At 35.9% G+C, this 18013-nt stretch overlaps 1 protein-coding gene across 3 annotated transcripts in view; it reads left to right on the top strand.

The window, feature by feature from the left end:
• FAM135A (family with sequence similarity 135 member A) overlaps window positions 1-18013 on the top strand; it is an 86171-nt gene that overhangs the window by 41593 nt on the left and 26565 nt on the right. For 2 of the 3 annotated variants that reach the window (XM_084515954.1, XM_084515956.1), the window contains exons 5-14: window positions 2626-2765; window positions 2882-2952; window positions 3281-3454; window positions 4096-4222; window positions 4633-4786; window positions 6379-6456; window positions 8627-8676; window positions 10445-10600; window positions 17442-17515; window positions 17813-17967. In XM_084515954.1, coding sequence (XP_084372080.1) covers window positions 2626-2765; window positions 2882-2952; window positions 3281-3454; window positions 4096-4222; window positions 4633-4786; window positions 6379-6456; window positions 8627-8676; window positions 10445-10600; window positions 17442-17515; window positions 17813-17967 — 1179 coding nt within the window. The remainder of the gene's footprint in view (window positions 1-2625; window positions 2766-2881; window positions 2953-3280; window positions 3455-4095; window positions 4223-4632; window positions 4787-6378; window positions 6457-8626; window positions 8677-10444; window positions 10601-17441; window positions 17516-17812; window positions 17968-18013) is intronic. The other variant, XM_084515955.1, reaches the window with a different exon arrangement.

Raw genomic sequence — 18013 nt, 5'->3', positions numbered from 1 at the left:
TTTCCATTTCATGGTGTATTTTAGAACAGTCTCCAGCTAATCTCAGAAAGCTGCAGTTTTGTTAATAAATTCTGTGATATGTGTTAGCTCTTTGGTCTCTCATTACTAGGCAAAGCGTTAAAGACTGCAATTTGACAGGAGTTAAGATCAGCAGTGCTGTCAAAACAAATCGGCCTGTGGTTCCCCCAGCTGCTACTCTTTACCTTCATATTGCTCCATGCACTGTATTGACACGAGTGTCTGATTTGGCCTGGAAAGCCAATTGGGAAACTGAATTCAGTTCAGATAAGCAACCGTTTCACAAAAATACAAACCCTCCAAACCCCCAAAACCAGGGTCCTTTTCAGATCAGTCTCTCAGTTTGTGCCACAGCAGCTTGTGTCTTTCTCCCCACTTTGGTCAACAAAAGAGTGGGTATGGCTGCTTTTTTTTTTTTTGACAGTCACAGTTTTCCCATAGTAATCCAAGTGATCTCGCCTAGCTATTTCTCATTCTCCCCAGCCTGTCCACAAGTCACCAACAGTTTCCTTACCCTAGCTGTGTTTTCCCCTCACCTGCAGACTCTCTGATCTAATTCTTCCTTTTATTTCCCCAGGTTAATTGTACGTGCTCATTTGTTCCCTTCTTCCTGTTCCTCCTTCCATCCTGTTTCTCCATCCTTTGCAGCTTCTTCCATCCCTTGCCTGGTCCTTCCCACCTTTTCATGAGGTCCTGTGCTTATTTAAATCCGTATTTCTTCCATTTCTATTTCCTGTGTCTTTTAGCAGTTCCCTTGAGTTCCTGCAGACCCCAGGACAAGTGTCATTACAGTGGTGATACGGCAAGCTGTTTGCCTTAGGGCTGGACTTGAGAATGTCTCCTGGCATTTTTGTGACTTGAAGGGAGATGGAGATTTCTCTTAATTTCCTTTAGGAAATTAAGAGAAATTTCTCTTAAGAGAGATTTCTCTTAATTTCCTTTAGGAAATTAAGAGAAAAGCTTAGGCACTTGTAGTCTGTATGAGATTATCTCCTGTTTGATGTTCTTCTATAAGGCAGTTTAGACACAAGATGACCATGTCCACAGGTTCACAGCACAAGAATGAATTCAGTCCCCACTGATGTGAGACCTCGATTCCCAGGTAGACGTGGCTCAGCCTGTTCCTGGTGCTGGCTTTGCCTCTTCTCCTTTCACTTCTGAGGATGCAATTTCACGTTACTCTCAAGTCAGCAGAACCGAGAGCTGTAACTCACGGAGCTGGACGGCGTGTAGGAAGCAGACCTTGGCCATGTGTCTCCATTACTTCTTTTCTATCCAAATGCAGTGGCAGAATCCCTTCTGCTGATGGTGTGTGGTTCTGGCAGCTTACACGTAACGTGAAACCCTGCCCTCTCTGCCCTTCACCTGCAGCATGCGACAAGGACTGGTGCAAGGTGAACGTGCCATTATTTAGGGAAATTGCCATTTAATGAGTCATCCTTTGTAGTTATTTTGTCCAAGAGACCTAGATCAATGATGCATATCAAAGCACTTCAGAAAAAAAAAGTTTTTGGTTTCTAGCTTCTGTAGGATGGTTGAACAATAATGAAGGTTATAGAGTGGGAGTGTTTGCCATACACAGACTCGGGCAGTGATTTTCTGTCAGTGGTCCATAGACTCCAAACCTGTGAAGTGTCAGCTCTACAGATGTCTTTTTCTTTTGTGGACACCTTTGAAGTGATTAAGAATCAAAATGTTTTAAAAAATGTTTCACGCTCCCATTTGCACAGCTTATCAGACTCAGTGTTCTGAGAGAGGTTAATGTTGTTGAGGCTACTTGGTGAGGAGAGATAAGAAACTGTCGATATTTCTGTTGACTTAGTTCTTCCAAATTCCGCCTTCTTTTATGTGTTGTTTCACAGGGTAGTGGCCATCATCATATTTCCTTTGTGATAACCCTTGGATAGTAATTATTGCTAAATACTTCCTCAGTAACTTTTTAAAACTATTCCTTTTCTCATTTCTTCCAAAAGTCTTTTGACCTTTCTTGGCAGCGGATTCCCCAACCATATATCACTCTCTTGTGCACTCTTCGTGATGAACAGCTTCTGAACTGAAAGCAGAAATATCATCCTGAGTAGGAAATGTAAGGTTCAGGTGATACACTTGGAACTAGTCTGGCCAGAGCAGTACGGAAAGATCTGGAAGGAAAGGAGGAACCACCGCTGCTCTTGATTAATTCAGTAGAGTGGATATATATCAGTTAACCTCTGCCTCATCGGTAGTTAATTCCGAATTCTTAGTGTGGTAAAACCTTGTAAAACAACACGAATGGTGAATGAAACAAGACAGACTTCAAGGGGGTTTATTAAAATTTTTGATGCCTAGAGCGTTTCACTCCAACTTGGAACAAATCAGATTCTTCAATCTAGAAATTGTATAAAAAGTGAATTACATTGATAAATATTGATAAAGCATTTCTTAGAAACAAAGTGCTTCCCTTCAAATTCCAGTAGTTGCTGACTGAAATGGAAAACCACAGATATTGTTGGTGTTATGGTTTTAATTGTGGTCATGGAACTGATAGTAATGGGAAATTCACTTATTAGCTGCTCTGGAGTTGCCAGATGCTTGGCCAGTAATATTAATCCTTGTTTCTCTTTTCAGGTGCTGATCTTGCCTTTCCTGCTTCAATCCATGACAATATAGTTTGCAGTAAAACATTTCAGATTCTTTACAAAAATGAGGAAGTGTCTGTGAACGATGTGATGATTTTCAAAATAAAAATGCTGTTAGATGAGAGGAAGGTAATCTGTTAACTGATTTAACTGTATTCAGATACTTAAATCCTTGTTATGTACAGTTTGGATTAGTATAAATAAGAGACATGGAAAGATTTCACAAGTCCACAATTTCTTTTCAGATTGAGGAGTCTCTTAATGAAATGAATTTTCTGCTAACATTAGATCTACACTTCACCGATACAGACTATTCGTAAGTTTAAATATAGAAGATTTTATTAAAGCAACAGCATATGTTAACTTTTTAAACTAATTAAATCTGTGCTATATATAGATGTACTGTGCTCATATTAGACGTATATGAGAGTAAGAAAGAAATCCAACACTGAAGTCTGTTAAGATTTCATAACTGGTTTGACTCATTCTGTGTTTTTTTTTCTCTCCTCTGGGGTAGATATTATTGCATTCCAAAGTATAGACCAATGCTGTATTGTCTATTTATCTGCATTAGTTATTAATAACTCGCTTGCACGTTGCACCTTGAATGTGGTCACTGTAATTGTATGTGTTTGTTTTTTTAGACCAGATGACCTGAGCACACTACAGCCAATTAGTAGCCGAACTTTAAAGTTGCACTTTAACTTACACCGGGGCCTTCACCATTACGTCAATGTTATGTTTGATTACTTCCACCTTTCCGTCATTTCGGTTATAGTCCATGCTTCTTTGGTTGCTCTGCATCAGCCCCTGATAAGGTAATCTCTTGTTAATAAAATACAAATAAAGTATTGGGTGTCCAAATGGAAACGTTACGAGAACTGAATACTTAGGAAGAAGTTAAGTCAACGTAGTTTTCTTTATGATTTTGTAACCCAAGGTTCAGAGTGAGGAGAAGCTTGTTTTCTTAGTTACCTTAAACAAAATTTTGAGTTTGTTTTTATTAGAAATAAGAGTATGCAATGTAATAGAGAGATAATACCCACAACCAGAGAAGAGAGAAGGAATGTATAAACATTGGTATTTATACATGTATATTTGTATGTGTAAATATTTATTCATGTTTTTAATCACTGAGATCTGCTGCTGACTGTAGTTAGTGACTGAAGTAGGTGCTGTTAATAGAATATCCTGAGTTGGAAGCCACCCACAAGGATCATGGAGTCCAATACAAATTGAGCATCTTTTGATGGCTATCTTCTCAGTTCTCAGTTGCTACTGTAGTGGCGATGATTTCTGCAAATGATACATTTACCTCCTCTAAAATAAATGAAACCAGGGGATTTTGTTTTCTCTTTAAATAGAATTTTGCCTAATTTTAGTAAAGCTTTCATTAAGTCATGTCATCCATTGCAATCACTGTTTATCTCGCTTACCGGTTCGTTTGTGCTTTTTGCAGTTTCCCTCGCCCAGTGAAGAATACGTGGTTGAACAGAAATGCACCAGCACAAAACAGGGACTCTGTGATTCCTTCTCTTGAAAGCGTGGTCTTTGGCAATAACTACACAAAGCAGTTATCAGCAGATGTAAGAATACTTCAGTTGAACATTTCATTTGTATTTTGTTGGGTGGTGTGAATTTTATCTTTTCTGCACAAGTATTGTTTGATAAAAAATGAACTTTGTTAGAGTTACTTTGCTGTGCCAGGAATATAATATAATATGGAAAATAATAATATGGGAATATTATATAATTTAAATATGGGAAAATAAAAGAATTGTTCCAGAAGGCTATGTTACTTGTTTCAAAACTGTGCAAATGAAAGCTTACAGTATTTACTGTTTAGCCTTATTTTTTTGAGATATTGCAATCCATTGAAAATTGCAAAAAGATGGATGAGATTCATAAAAACAGGCAATTTGCATTGTTAACATGTCCTTTATTGTATGACATTAGTATGTGCCTAAATCTTTCTTCTTTTTTTTCTTTTTCCTAGGGTTGCAGTTTTGTTGTTTCAGAATCTTTCCTCAGTCATGCCTATAATTTCCACTATACACTTTGTGCCAGTTTGCTGCTTGCTTTCAAAGGGTTACATAGTTATTTCCTTATGATAACAAAGGAGCTCCCCTCTTCTCACCGAATTGAACTAGGTATGTTGAATTTAATAAAATATATCACTTTCCTTTTGATGGTTATTAAAAATAACCCCTTTCCTAGGCTAAACTGGCTCTGATTTCATACATCTTGTATATCTAAAATCTTTTTATTCAAACTGAGCTGGAATTTAATAACTCAAGAACACAAAGGAAACAAGTGTGTTAAAAATCTGTGCATAGAAAAATACCAGAAACTGAGGGTTTTCTTTGTAGAAACAAAAGTACTGCTACAGTTACAGTACAGAATATTTCTGTGTCAGTTATCTTAATCTTGATATGGAGGGAAACACCCTATTGAATGACTCAACTTTTAGTCTGTCTTGTAAGGACAAAATGCACTTTTTGCCAAATAGAATCTGTTGGCACTATTGTTACTGTAAAGACAGGCTAAGATTGTGTCTTGATACTTAAATGGTTCAGGTAGGACCTTCAATTCCCCTAGAACATTCTTACAAAATACATATAATGGAAAGAAGCTGACAATCAAATTGCATAGTCAGAAGGTATCTTTTAGTCTTCATTAACATCACACCAAAACAAAACAAAACAAAACAAAAAAAACACCCTTAAAACCTTCAGTGGTAGTTGGATCAGACCTTTAGTCGTGTCTCTGGGTGACTTAGCTTACCCTAACGAGATACAAGCTTGAAAAGAAACACTCAAAATAAATAAATAAATTAAAAGAAAATTAGTACTTACATTTAACATACATTGTATATATTCTGCTCATGGTTTGTTTCCTGTGTTGTTATGGTATTTTGCTTTTTGTTTTAATTCTTAAGTTTCTGCTATAATTATTTTCTTATTTCTGAATCTTTTTTTTTTTTTCATTTATTGCAGTTATTTTGTATATACATTGATTGGGGAAATTGATATAACAAAAAGAACTAATAATGTAAATACTAATTATGCTATTATTACTCACTCTTTGCTCATGTAAAATAACCAGTGCTTATCATTAACACTAATTTCTCTAAAATCTATCAGCAGTTAACAATAATAATTTAAAAAGGAACAAAAAGCCATGTTTCTGTGATGTCTATAAAAAAATGAAGCTCTCTGGACTTCACAAAGAACAAAACTCTCTCTTGCATTTATTTCTAATTTTTAAAGTAAATGAACTGTTTTTTGGTGGAGATTTTATATGTTAAATTTAAATGACCTTTGCAGAAGAGAATCTCAAGTCCCATTTAAATCTCAAATCGTCACTTTTTAATTTTCAATTAAATTATAACCTCCCTAATTTTGTTTCTTCTGTTCGCTTTGCTGTTGCTCTCTCATATAATTTTTTTAAAAGACAGTGATTTTGCAGAAGCATGTGGAGACAACTGTTGGACTCAGTAACTGTAATTGACCATTTAAGTATTACTGGTTTCAGAAAATCAAAGAATGCTAGCATAATGTATATCATGAGTGATACCTAATCTAGAAATTACACCAAAATTATATGCTTTCGTGTACTGATCTAACTGCACTAATTGCTAGGCTAGCAATAAGCTTTCTTACTAACTTTAAGGCAAATAATAAATCAAAGATGAAAAAAGGAGTGTAGTAACTAGTCATGTGTGTGCAATCCCTATAACTAGCCAAGGCCAGCATGCAGGTCCTTTATGAACGCCTTCTCAGAAGAAAATTTCCACGAACCCAGAGAGACGCCTACCTAGGTATGTTTGCAAAGCAGGTGATATAACCCCTCAGATATTTATTAATAATATAAAACGTTATGTTATTTTGTAAACAGGAACACTATTTCACTATTTAGCCATAGTGAGAGTATGTTGAACTCTGAAGTCTTTAGAGCTACTTATTTTTTGATCTGAGTGTAGATAATAAAATAAGAAAATATTATGCTTTGTTTTAGTGTTGTTTTATTTTAATAAACAAATGATTGAAGAGTTCAGTCAGTTGTCACCATTTAAATAAAATAGCTAAAATTATTTTTATTTCTTTATAATTCATTTTATTTAGTTCATTACAGGCTTTGTTTTTGTTTGTTTTTAATAATTAAAGGCTAGTATTTATTCTTCCTGTGAAATCTTTCAGATTGCTTTTGGTATCTCAAGGTTTGATTCTTCCAAACACTACACAAGACATTCTTAAAGCTTAGGGTGCATTTGTCCACATCTAAATTGGATGACCTTCTCTTTGGAGAGAGTCACTGTTGGTTTGATGTTGGACAAAGTACAGTGCTGTTTAAGCACAAGGCGGTTTATGATGAGAGAAGAATAAAATGGCAGTTTAGCCCATAGTAGGACACCAACTTAATCATGAATAACTGCATTTTTGTTTAAAAAAATAAGTCAAAACTACTTTAGCTGAGCCAGTAAAATTTTATTAGACGTATGAACAATGCTGCTATAAAACAGTTAATTTTTTCTAGTCTTGTATTGTCTAGTGGGGTTTTTGTTGTTTATTTTTGGTATTGTAGGTTTTTTGATAGCATTATAATTTGGGATTTTCAGAAATGACTTCAGACGTCAGCTTTACCTATTGTATCAAACCTACGCTCAGTCGCAGTGTGGCAAACAATATGACTACTTAGTATCGTGTCTCAAAAGTGAACCATCTAATTTTTTCACTAATGACAAAATCTCTGTGGCCACAAACACTCCAAAAGACATATATAATGTGTATATAAAATGTTTTCAAGTGTTTTCAGAGCAATTATCAAGTGCTGTCTAGTTAACAGGTGCAAGTAGTTTATTTCAAAAACATTTCTAAACTTGTTTCTGAGAACTTCATACGCTTCTATATTGCATATTTCCTCAGAACATTGAGTTGTGTGAGTTAATTTGTCATGAAGTTTAAACCTAGACATAAGGTATTGCAATTATTTGAAAATCAATATATGCTCAGCAAATCCAGATGGTATCATTCAAAGACCAGATGACTAAGCAAGCTATTGCTGTTCTGCAAGCCTACGTTCATTATCCATATCCTAAACATATTATTGTGGGTTTGGAAGCATGTTTTTTTGGTGTATGCTTTTAAGTAAAACTGCTTTTTTTTTTCCCCTTAGTACTGTTTTCCAAAAAATAACTTAAATATATGTCAGAAATAATTTTAGGTTTGTGAATTACTCCCTTGTTACTAGTACCTCAGATGTAGAAGGAAATCTTATCATAGTGCAATGTTATTATTTAATTGATTGGATTTGGTTGAGTAGAAAAGCAATGATTAATAAGGAACAGTATCTTACATGAAGGAATAAAGACATTGGATGTTGTGATGCAATTTAAGCTGCCATAGCATGGAAGATTGAGTTACTCGTGACATTGAGCTTTTGAGGGAAAGATGAATTAGAGTTTTATCTGACCAAACTATAACTCATCAGACAAGAATCTATGTTTATTTATGTAGCTTACAAATCAGGTAAATAATATACCTGTAGAAAAACAGTGCTGAATTAACAAATGTCTGGAAAATCTGAGGTAGAAGATAAGTTGTGTTACCTTGGTTTTGAGTGATAATATTGCTGCTGAATAGTTGAGCAGTTCTAATAATGTGCAAACTAATCTACAATACAGTGCTTGCAAGTGTAACTCAGAATAAAAAAAATTGTATCCTTGATGAGGTCTGATGATAAGTCTTCGTGATACCTGGCTGCAAACCATTTTTTATTGACCATGTTCTGTCCTCAATCTCAGTCATTAGTAAGAAATTATTTTATCATTTACTTAATTTGAAGTTGATTGTGTTATTTAATGTGACATCAAGTTTTATTTGATAGTTTCATTTCTTTTTAAAGTTTGTAAATTGTTTTGTGAGATAATAGGTTTTACTATGCGACTCGGACAGTATGTTTCTCATAGTTATATACTCTCATCTTTCCAGAAAACATAGATGTAGAAGTCCGTCTTACAGAATTGTGTGAAGAAGTAAAGGTACTACTTTATGTTTGTTGAATAGTAGAGTATGCTGATTTTACATGGTACTTGGGAATAAACTGTTTAGGTGATAACATCCTGTATTTTTTTTTGCCAACGTTTCTTTTGGCTGTTCTTTCAAAGAGTAATCACTCAACTGACTCAAAAACTTACCTACTGATCTAGTGGCTCAGCAGGGCAGTAGTAGCCATGGTAACTATTAAAGATCATAAAACTGAAGATTATAGAAAGATGGATTACTTGTATTAAAATCATAGTTTGAATTTTATGCGTTCATTATTTGAATCCCTTCTTCCTGAAGATTTCAAACAACAGTTACAAGATCAAGTGTGAATAGTAAGTTGTACAAAAGCAGATTCTCCAAGGCGTATCCTCATCCAGAAGGATCTGTCCTGAGGCTGTCTGCTTCTGTTTTCCATGCATTCTCAAGCAAATACTGTCCAGTATAGATTACTTAGACTTGTCTTCTCAGCTCTCTTTCATGTGCACCGGACAGAATTAGCCTAAGCTGATTTCCTTATCACAGACAAATTTAAAGCAGAAGTTTGAAAACGTTTTTGCAGGATGGTCCATGCTTTGCTGCTGAGTGGGCTCTCTACCCAGCTTCTGTAGTAGACTTCACTTTCATTCATGCTTTCAAAAGTAGTGCCGCAATTGCAAGGAAATGTAATACTGACATTGAAAGGATGCTATTTGTATAACGGGAGACAAAGAAAGCCAACACAGTTCTCTCTCTGTGAGCAACTGATAATCTTATTTTATAAACTAGAAAGGCTTTTTTTTTTTTTTTTTTTTTTTTTTTACATTTACATAGTTTCTATGTATTTTCTTGTACTTAAGATAATTTTTTGTTAGTTTTTCCCTTAGCTTGCTAAACTATATTTGTTCTTTCCATTTTCTCCTTTCTGTTCTTTTATGCAGTTCTCTTCCAAAGTTCCTCTTATTTCTACTGTTGCCTACTAAGTTGGTGTTTCAGTATTTGTAATCCTTTTTTATGCTTCCCCTTTAATACTGTTGGTGTTGGATCTTTACTATACTTACTTTTTAAACCCTTTGCCTCAATGCCTTATCTGTCTCCAATTAGTTTTGGAAAAGCTAGATTTTTTTCTGAAGTTGTAGGGAACATAAGCCTAACAATTTACAGTTGACTTGTATGGAACCAGATCACAGGATTACAGTACACTCTTAGAAAGAAAAACTTGTTTTGCATTGAATTTGTATGACCTTGTTCTAGGAAACCTATTCTATAACTATCAAATAGTGTAACATTGACTCCTGAACATGTTTCAAGTGTATGTAGGCATATAGTGACATATAAGCATTATTGTAAGTTATTAATACTCCAAAGTGGAAATGTCTTCATTATTATTATTTTTTTTTAAGATTGTATCAAATTTGGGCTAATATATCTAGAATCAGTTTCCTGTTTTCTAATTCTGATTGCTTTCAGGCACTATATTTTTGCATGTTGGAAAATCAAACAGTTACAATTCATAGTTATGGTTGCTATTAATGGGTTTGTTGCCTCAATTTAAGATCATGAGTCCTAACGCTAATAGACATCTAGATAATATTTAAAATAATAAAAAACTAATTTGTTAGCATTGTAATATAACTTAATTCAATTCTAATACTTTGACAAAACAGTTCTCATTTGGAATTTATTTTTAAAATTAAATTTCTTACTAATACACTTTTTTTGATTTTTTTTTTTGTCTGTTCACTGTGGTCTAGTAATCATGTAAATCTTTCTTCCATACTTCAGAAAATGGAAAATCCCGATGAACTGGCAGAACTTATAAATATGAATCTTGCTCAGCTTTGCTCACTTCTAATGGCTCTCTGGGGGCAATTTCTGGAGGTCATTACTTTACAAGAGGAGGTCACAGCATTGCTTGCACAAGAGCATCACACGTTAAGAGTAAGTATTAACTCTGGTGTTATAAAAGGGATGTTCATACTCTTATTGGGACACGTTATAATGGAAATGAGACTCCAAATTGTAATTTTTCTGGTTTTATTGGGGAAAGGTAGTTGGAATCACAAAGGGAGCTGTTACATTGCATTGGTTAGTTTGTATGTAATGTTGTTAGAGCATATTCTTGGAATATATATAAAGTACATACATATAAAATACACATGAAGTACGTTGTTTATGTTTATTCACTGATTGTTTGAATAAGAAACGCGTTTCAGTAGGCAAATTGCAGTCTGTGGGAGATGTGTTTGTGTAAAATGATGTATTTTTCTGCAGGAGCAATGTCTAGTGCCCACTCATTTTCCTTCCCTACTGCAGTTAGGCTGCCAGATTACATCATAAAATGAAATGTATTTTTCTTCTGAATTGAGAACTGATAACGTTCCTAAGCTTTGAAAGGGTTCTGAAGTGGGATTTCAAAAAAGAGACAATTTGGCATTTATGTGTGTGCATGTACAAAAACTGATGCATGGTAACTACACACGCAGTAGATCTGATAATGTGTATATACACTTGCTGCTTTCTACATGCAAAACCAGAGCACATGGTGAAATATTTTCAAGTATGAACTAAACCTTTGCCTGTATCTTCTATTAAATATATCTTTTCCTCCCCTCTTTTGTGGTCAAGGATTTGAAGAAATATAACATTTAAAATTTTTCAGGGAGTAAAATTCATTTAAACAAACAACACTTCCCAGCACCCTTGTTCTGCAGTCACACAACTTGATCTTTAGCTAGCGTCACATTTTTACTGTCTGACATCATAATCCATACATATACCACATATACATAAGAGGTCATTTTAAGAGTTTTTCTGGAGGCTCTCCTTGTAAAACCATTTGCAGAGAGTTTATTCGTAGGTCTGGTTAGTGAGAGTATGGTATCAGTGGTTTGTAAATAGTGACAATCCAAAATAAAGTTTTGCAAATTTTAGTTTACACAGATTTGACTTGTTTAATCAGCTTTTCTGTCACTTGCATCAGAAGCCTTCTTCTTTTGGTTCTGTAGGGGAAACTGATTACAAGGGATACTTGGATTGGGGTCTTACGTAAAGCCTTGAAAAATCACACTGTTGAATGAGGGGATTGTGGTTGTGCCAATAGTCTGTTCTGGAGAATAAGTGAGATCTTTCAGAAAGAGTGCAAGACTTATTTGTTAGAATGAACATGCTAGCAGTAGCAAGGTGTGATCAATTTACTGGCTATCTATGAATCTTTCTTGCCTTTCTCTGCTTCTCATATAAATTCTGGAATCCTTCAACGGGGGTGGAAGCTATAAAATGAGAATATTGTTTCAATTAACCTGCATTTGCATTCAACTGCTGCTAAGGTAGTGTTTGTACAAGTATACGTTGAATAGAGCCAAAAGTATTAATATTTTTATTTTAATTGGACCAATGTAAAATATGTGTGTATGCTAGTAATGATAGCTTAGCTTCTTAAATGTGGTTCTCAAAGTCTCCAATTTATGTCATTTTCTCTAGCTCTCAAATACTTTAAGAACTGAATTTTACTGCAGTTCTTTTAGGGAATATAAATCAAAGTATTTGGGGCATGAATTGAGATACTGTTGTGTATTAAAAATATTTTTGTGAAAACTGGAAAGCATCACAGAAGCTGGATAGGAGTTCCCTTCCTCCCTTCCTTCTGACTCATGATTTGTTGGAATCATGCCTGACCAGTCCACAGTCCCGCATTACATCTTCATCTCCAACTTGGAGAGCGATGGATTCAAAGGGTAGATCGTTCACTAGAAAAGGAATTGGCTTGAAGGCTGCACCCAGAGGGTGGTGGTCAATGGCTCAATGTCCAGGTGGAGACCAGTGACGAGTGATGTCCCTCAGGGGTCTGTCTGTGGACCGGTGCTGATTGATATCTTTACCAATGACACAGGCAGTGGGATCAAGTGCACCCTCAGCAAGTTTGCAGATGACACCAAGCTGAGTGGTGTGGTTGATACAATAGAAGGAAGGGATGCCATCCAGAGGGACATGGACAGGCTGGAGAAGTGGGCCCATGTGAACTGCACGAGGTTCAACAAGGCCAAGTGCAAGGTGCTGCACCTGGGCCGGGGCAATCCCAGGCATGAGGACAGGATGGGAGAAGAACTCACTGAGAGCAGCCCTGCAGGGAAGGACTTGGGGGTTCTGGTGGACAAAAAGCTTGACATGAGCCAGCAGCCTGTGCCTGCAGCCCAGAAGGGCAACTGCATCGTGGGCTGCACCAGCAGAGGGGTGGGCAGCAGGGCAAGGAGGGGATTGTGCCCCTCTGCTCTGCCCTTGTGAGGCCCCACCTGGAGTGCTGCATCCAGGGCTGGGGCCCCAGCACAAGAAGGATGTGGGGCTGTTGGAGCGGGTCCAGAGGAGGCTCCACAAAGATGATCAGAGGGCTGGATGGTCCTTAAGGTCCCTTCAAACCAAAGCCAGTCTGTGATTCTATGTAAAGTGTTCCTTGCTATCATACTGCTTTCCAATTGTTTTTATGCCCACTTCTCCTACTAGCTGTCACCCTGCATAAATAATCTTGTTTCAAGCATCACATCATATGCAAATTTTGCTTCTTAATAAGAGGAAAAGAAAACATTTTTATTTAATAAAAGCAGCAGAAATACCCTTTTCTTTAGGTATTAAGCTGCATTTGCAGCGTAGTGGTGGGGAGCTGAAGATGGTTGCATAGTCCTTCATGTAGCTTGCTACTGGGTGATACTTTGTCTCTAAAACTTTGGAGTTTTCAGGGTTGAACTCAGAGCTGACCCTTGTTATTACTGAAAATGTTCTTTTTTTTTTTTATATACATATATATATACATGTTTATATATATACATATATATATGTGTGTATATATATATATACATATACATACATATATAAAAGCTTCTTTTATTTTTGAAAGAAGTGGCCAGTTGCTATTTCTTACTGAGTTCTGCAGTTACTGGATACTACAGTATCTGTCCAAACATCGAAGTCTGAAAAAGAGATGCAGGACAGAGGTAATCTTAAACTTACCTTTTATTTAGGGCCTGATAACGAAGAGCAAGTAGGCTGTCTCCTAGGCTGCCGTCTGGCACAAATTGAATAATACAGCATTGAGAAGGAAATTTTACCTGAGCCAATTTGCATAGAACCAGCAATGTGATCATACCTAATTTTACAAGCACTAATTTGCAGATACTACACTGGTTTCCTGTAGTCCCAAGATGTGAAGAGCTGGTGCAAGCAATTTGCAAATATGTGCAATTAAATATATATAAGAAAACACACTGCCAGCTGAGCAGGAGTCAGCACTGCGGAACTTCAGTAAACTTTAACATTAAAAAGGGATGGTGAATTTGAGCCATGGTATTTTTAAGAGCTTTACTGATTCTGGATACTGTTTTTGAGGGCTTACTATAACATTTTGCAATTTGCATTAATAGTCTTGAGACTGTAAACCTTTTAAACTTTGGGGAAACCTGGAATGCTCATGTTTCACTAGAGGCATAATCTGCATGTTAAATGATGTAGACTTTCTGGTTAGTGAATGTAGGTGGAATCTGAGAGATGACCTACTAATTATAATTACTCTCTTGAGAGAATATCTGTCTTTTCTGAAATAAGATTTTTTCACGATACAAAATTTCTGTCCTTTTATTTTAGAAATTGATGTTCTCATCTGGTCTATATTGGATCCTAAATCTTTTCTAAATTTACCTTTTCATCTTGCAGTATTTGTAGACTATGCTCTCCACTGGAAATTTCTCCCTGGGAAAGTTTTATATTAATCTAAGACAAATGAATGCTTTTAGGGACTCATTCATCTGACTGGCTTAGATGTCTTAAGTAAAATATCCCCTAGAAATGCCTGTCATCTGTATTTGGTCAAATCATTTTCACCCTCCGTGCATAGGTGCTTTTGCTGGAGTATTGGTAGAAAATAAGGTCATAATGAAATGCAACATCTTATTTGAGTGCATCTCTGTAAAACTAAATCAGATTTTAATTGCTACATAAAAAGCAGGAAGAATTCAGATTAAAACATCCATCAGCTACAATAGCCCATCAACAAGGTTTGCAACTACATTGAAAAAAATGATTAAGATATTTTATATTACACACAGTTTGCACACTATCTTTGTTTCATAGTGACATCTTCTGGTAGGTCTGAACACGTTATTCCAAAATGATTTCTTACCATTTGGTTAGTCCTAAAATAGGAGAACTGGGAACCAAGATCTGAGTGCTGCTACTCATTGGTGTGCCTGGGACTCAGTATGTACTCCACAGCAGTTCTTCTATCCAATTTTTCTTCTGCTTACATTGGGAAGACCATCGAGTGCATAATTTGGGGAAGCCTGTAGGGGCTAGGAGCAGTGCCTACAATTGCCTCCTGCAAAGCTGTTGCGGAGTCAGCTCAAGTTGGTAGCATCTGAGTCACCAGTGCCAGCTGGTGGGCACTCTGCTGCTGCAGAGCCTGCTTAACAGTGTCCTAGCAAACGTCTCAGTCCCTCCATAAGGTACACACTGATTAAACATAATAAACTACTGTTGTGAGGGTTTTTTGTTTTGTTTTGTTTGTTTTATACTCATCATTTGGGCATTTGGAGCAATTTTGGAGCTTGCTTCCAACTCGTCTTCTACTGTTGCTGTAATACTAAATGCTGTTGGAGCTGAGAACCAGATTTTCTTCAAAAGCACTGGAATTAATTGAGCAATTACAAATGGGATTTATTGCAACTGAAAAAAGCCTTACTTTTCTGTTGGAGGTATTGGCAGAATTGCCAATAAAGATTTGTTGATCTGTTTTCCGTGTAAGCCCAGGTTTGGTTGGTGGTAAAGTGATTGCTTGCATCCAAAACCAAAAGCACTTTGCTCCCCTACTGGGAAACAGCTATACGCCCTTTTCTTGGCTCAAATCACAGACATCTAATTGGGAAATGCTCCTGGTTTATTTTCTATTATGCAATCAATTAGGATATGTAATTAATTTTTAGGTTGCTGAGTTTAGAATGATAACCAGTCCAGTCTTAATGATTGAGTTCTCTGATACCTAGTTTTTAAACAGTAAAACAACATTGTACCTTTCTGGGGTAAAGGCTGAGGATTAGCCCTGACAAAATGACGTATTTGCAAGGTAGACGTCTGTTTAGAAAAGGAGCTGGAAAAGCACAGGGGCATAGTTAGGAATGCTTGGTTTTAAACCAGCATGTGTGTGCATAAACTTGGAGTGCCATTTCTGAAGGTGTGTGTGTGTGTCTGGTCACTGCTGAGAGTAGAAGTTGCATTTACAAGGCAGTATAAAATGTAATGCTTTCTGTTGCTTCAAAACATTTTCTGTGACTATTCATAGGTGATACATCACTGAGATTTATTTCATATACAAAGCAAATAGGATTTTGAGAGGTTGGGATGGAAGGATTTTTATCCCCTTGTACAGCTTAGAGATAGGGAGTTTTAATGTTTGTGTGAGGTTTTGGTGTTGTTTTGTTTGTTTAGTTGGGTTTGTTTGTTGTTTTTTTTAGGCACCTCAGAGCATTTTTTTTAACCAGGTTTTCTTATATTAAGACGGGGTGGGGAAAAAAAAAAGAAAAAGGTGGAAGTTACAGAAAGTGAAACTCGTGGTCGCTGTCTGGGAAATTAGATAAAGCAAGAGGAAAGCCCAGAGTACCTTGGGAAAATAAAAGAGTATGGGGCCAAGAAGTGGTTGGTAAATAATAATTGGTTAAGTAGACTAGCTGCATATACGTATGTGGTTATCTAAATGGGATAGAAAATTTGTTTTAATTTCTGTAAACAAATTGGCGTTTATGCTCAAGGTAATGCATAAGCAGTTGCCAACAGCTTCTGTATAGCACATTCTCTTTCTTGTATGTCATGCTACAAGAAACAAACTAAAGCGTACTAACATAGTGCATTGAATTGCACATTTTGATGCAGTTAATCGGGCAGTTGCAAAAACAAAAGCTCCAAAAATGCGTTCAGATTGAATTAATATTTTAATGTAATACTGGAAATAGGTGAAATCTGATTTGCAAAATTTTGGCTTTTCTAGATATTTTAGATATATATTATCTAGTAAATTGCTGTATAATTCACACTATTTCATGTCTACATAGCTGATGATAAAAAATAGGCTTCCATATGTTATTAAATACCATTTTAATATTGTATGGTTTATTAACTTCAGGCATACAATAGTCTTGAATACAATGCCTATAATTACCATACATTCTGTTATTTATCAATCACAGCTGAAATCTTTACAAACAAAAGATTTTTTGCACAATGTTTTAGTTATGGGCAAGAGGGTATTCATGAAATGTTTGAAACATACGTCTCAAGCTCATGTAATGGGTTTCTCCTTCCAAAGGTAATCCTCGAGCCCATTCAGAAGTGTCCATCAAACAGTTATTTCCTTTCCTGTCACTGAAATTTCTAATAGTTTTTTTGTGTGTTATTATTTCAGGTGGGCCTGGTTTAGATGATTCATTTCTTGGTAATCAAGTTTTCAGCAGGCAACTGAGTCTAATATAATTCCCCTCAGTCATCTAGTGCACAAGTTAAAATTTTCATTTCACTTTCAAGTCTTGTCCATGGTATCCTCTTCCCCCTTTGCCCAGACTGAACATGAAAAAAACAAACTACCACCACCAAAAACTATACATGTAATTTAATTATTATTCAATTATTATTATTACTACTGTGTAATCCAATTCAAGTTAATAGCGTTGCAGTGTAATAATCCTGGTGAATTTTCAGAACTTGTGTGTAATACACAATTAGCTCTAACGTTATTTGGATCTTTCAGGTGCGCAGATTTGCAGAAGCATTCTTTTGTCTTGAGCATCCTAGGCAAGCTGCCCTTGCCTATCAAGAACTACAGTGAGTAGCCTTTTGAAGTTCATAATATTTAGCATGTAATTGTTCTGTAGTTAACATTGCAAAAATACTTATATAAGTTCAAAAGAAACTTAATTTTCTTAAATAGAGATTTCAAGTTTTTTAGTGAAGAACATACAAGTTAAGACAGTGCAATTCAAATGAGTAATGGAATAATTTTTGTATTAAATAAGTGATTAGGGGAAAAGCTTCTGCTAAAGGAGTTGAACTACTGATTTCTGTTAATGTAAAAATAAACAGTTCTATTTTTTTCATGTAGGACTACTTCATTTTTTTCAGTGCTCAGAGTCATCTACAGATGTGTGCAGCTATCAAAAACACTTCCTTCTGCAGTTCTCTTCCACCCCTCCCTATTGAATGCAGTGAACTAGATGGAGATTTGAACTCCTTGCCCATAATCTTTGAAGATCGGTATTTAGATTCAATTACTGAAGGTAAACACACCTCACAGCGCAGTTTCTTTTTGAAAAAAAAAGAGCA

The sequence above is a fragment of the Aythya ferina genome (genome assembly GCF_964211825.1).
Source record: "Aythya ferina genome assembly, chromosome: 3".
Taxonomy (NCBI): domain Eukaryota; kingdom Metazoa; phylum Chordata; class Aves; order Anseriformes; family Anatidae; genus Aythya; species Aythya ferina.
The sequence above is the reverse complement of the archived record's forward strand: the minus strand, read 5'-3'. Positions and strand labels throughout refer to the sequence as shown.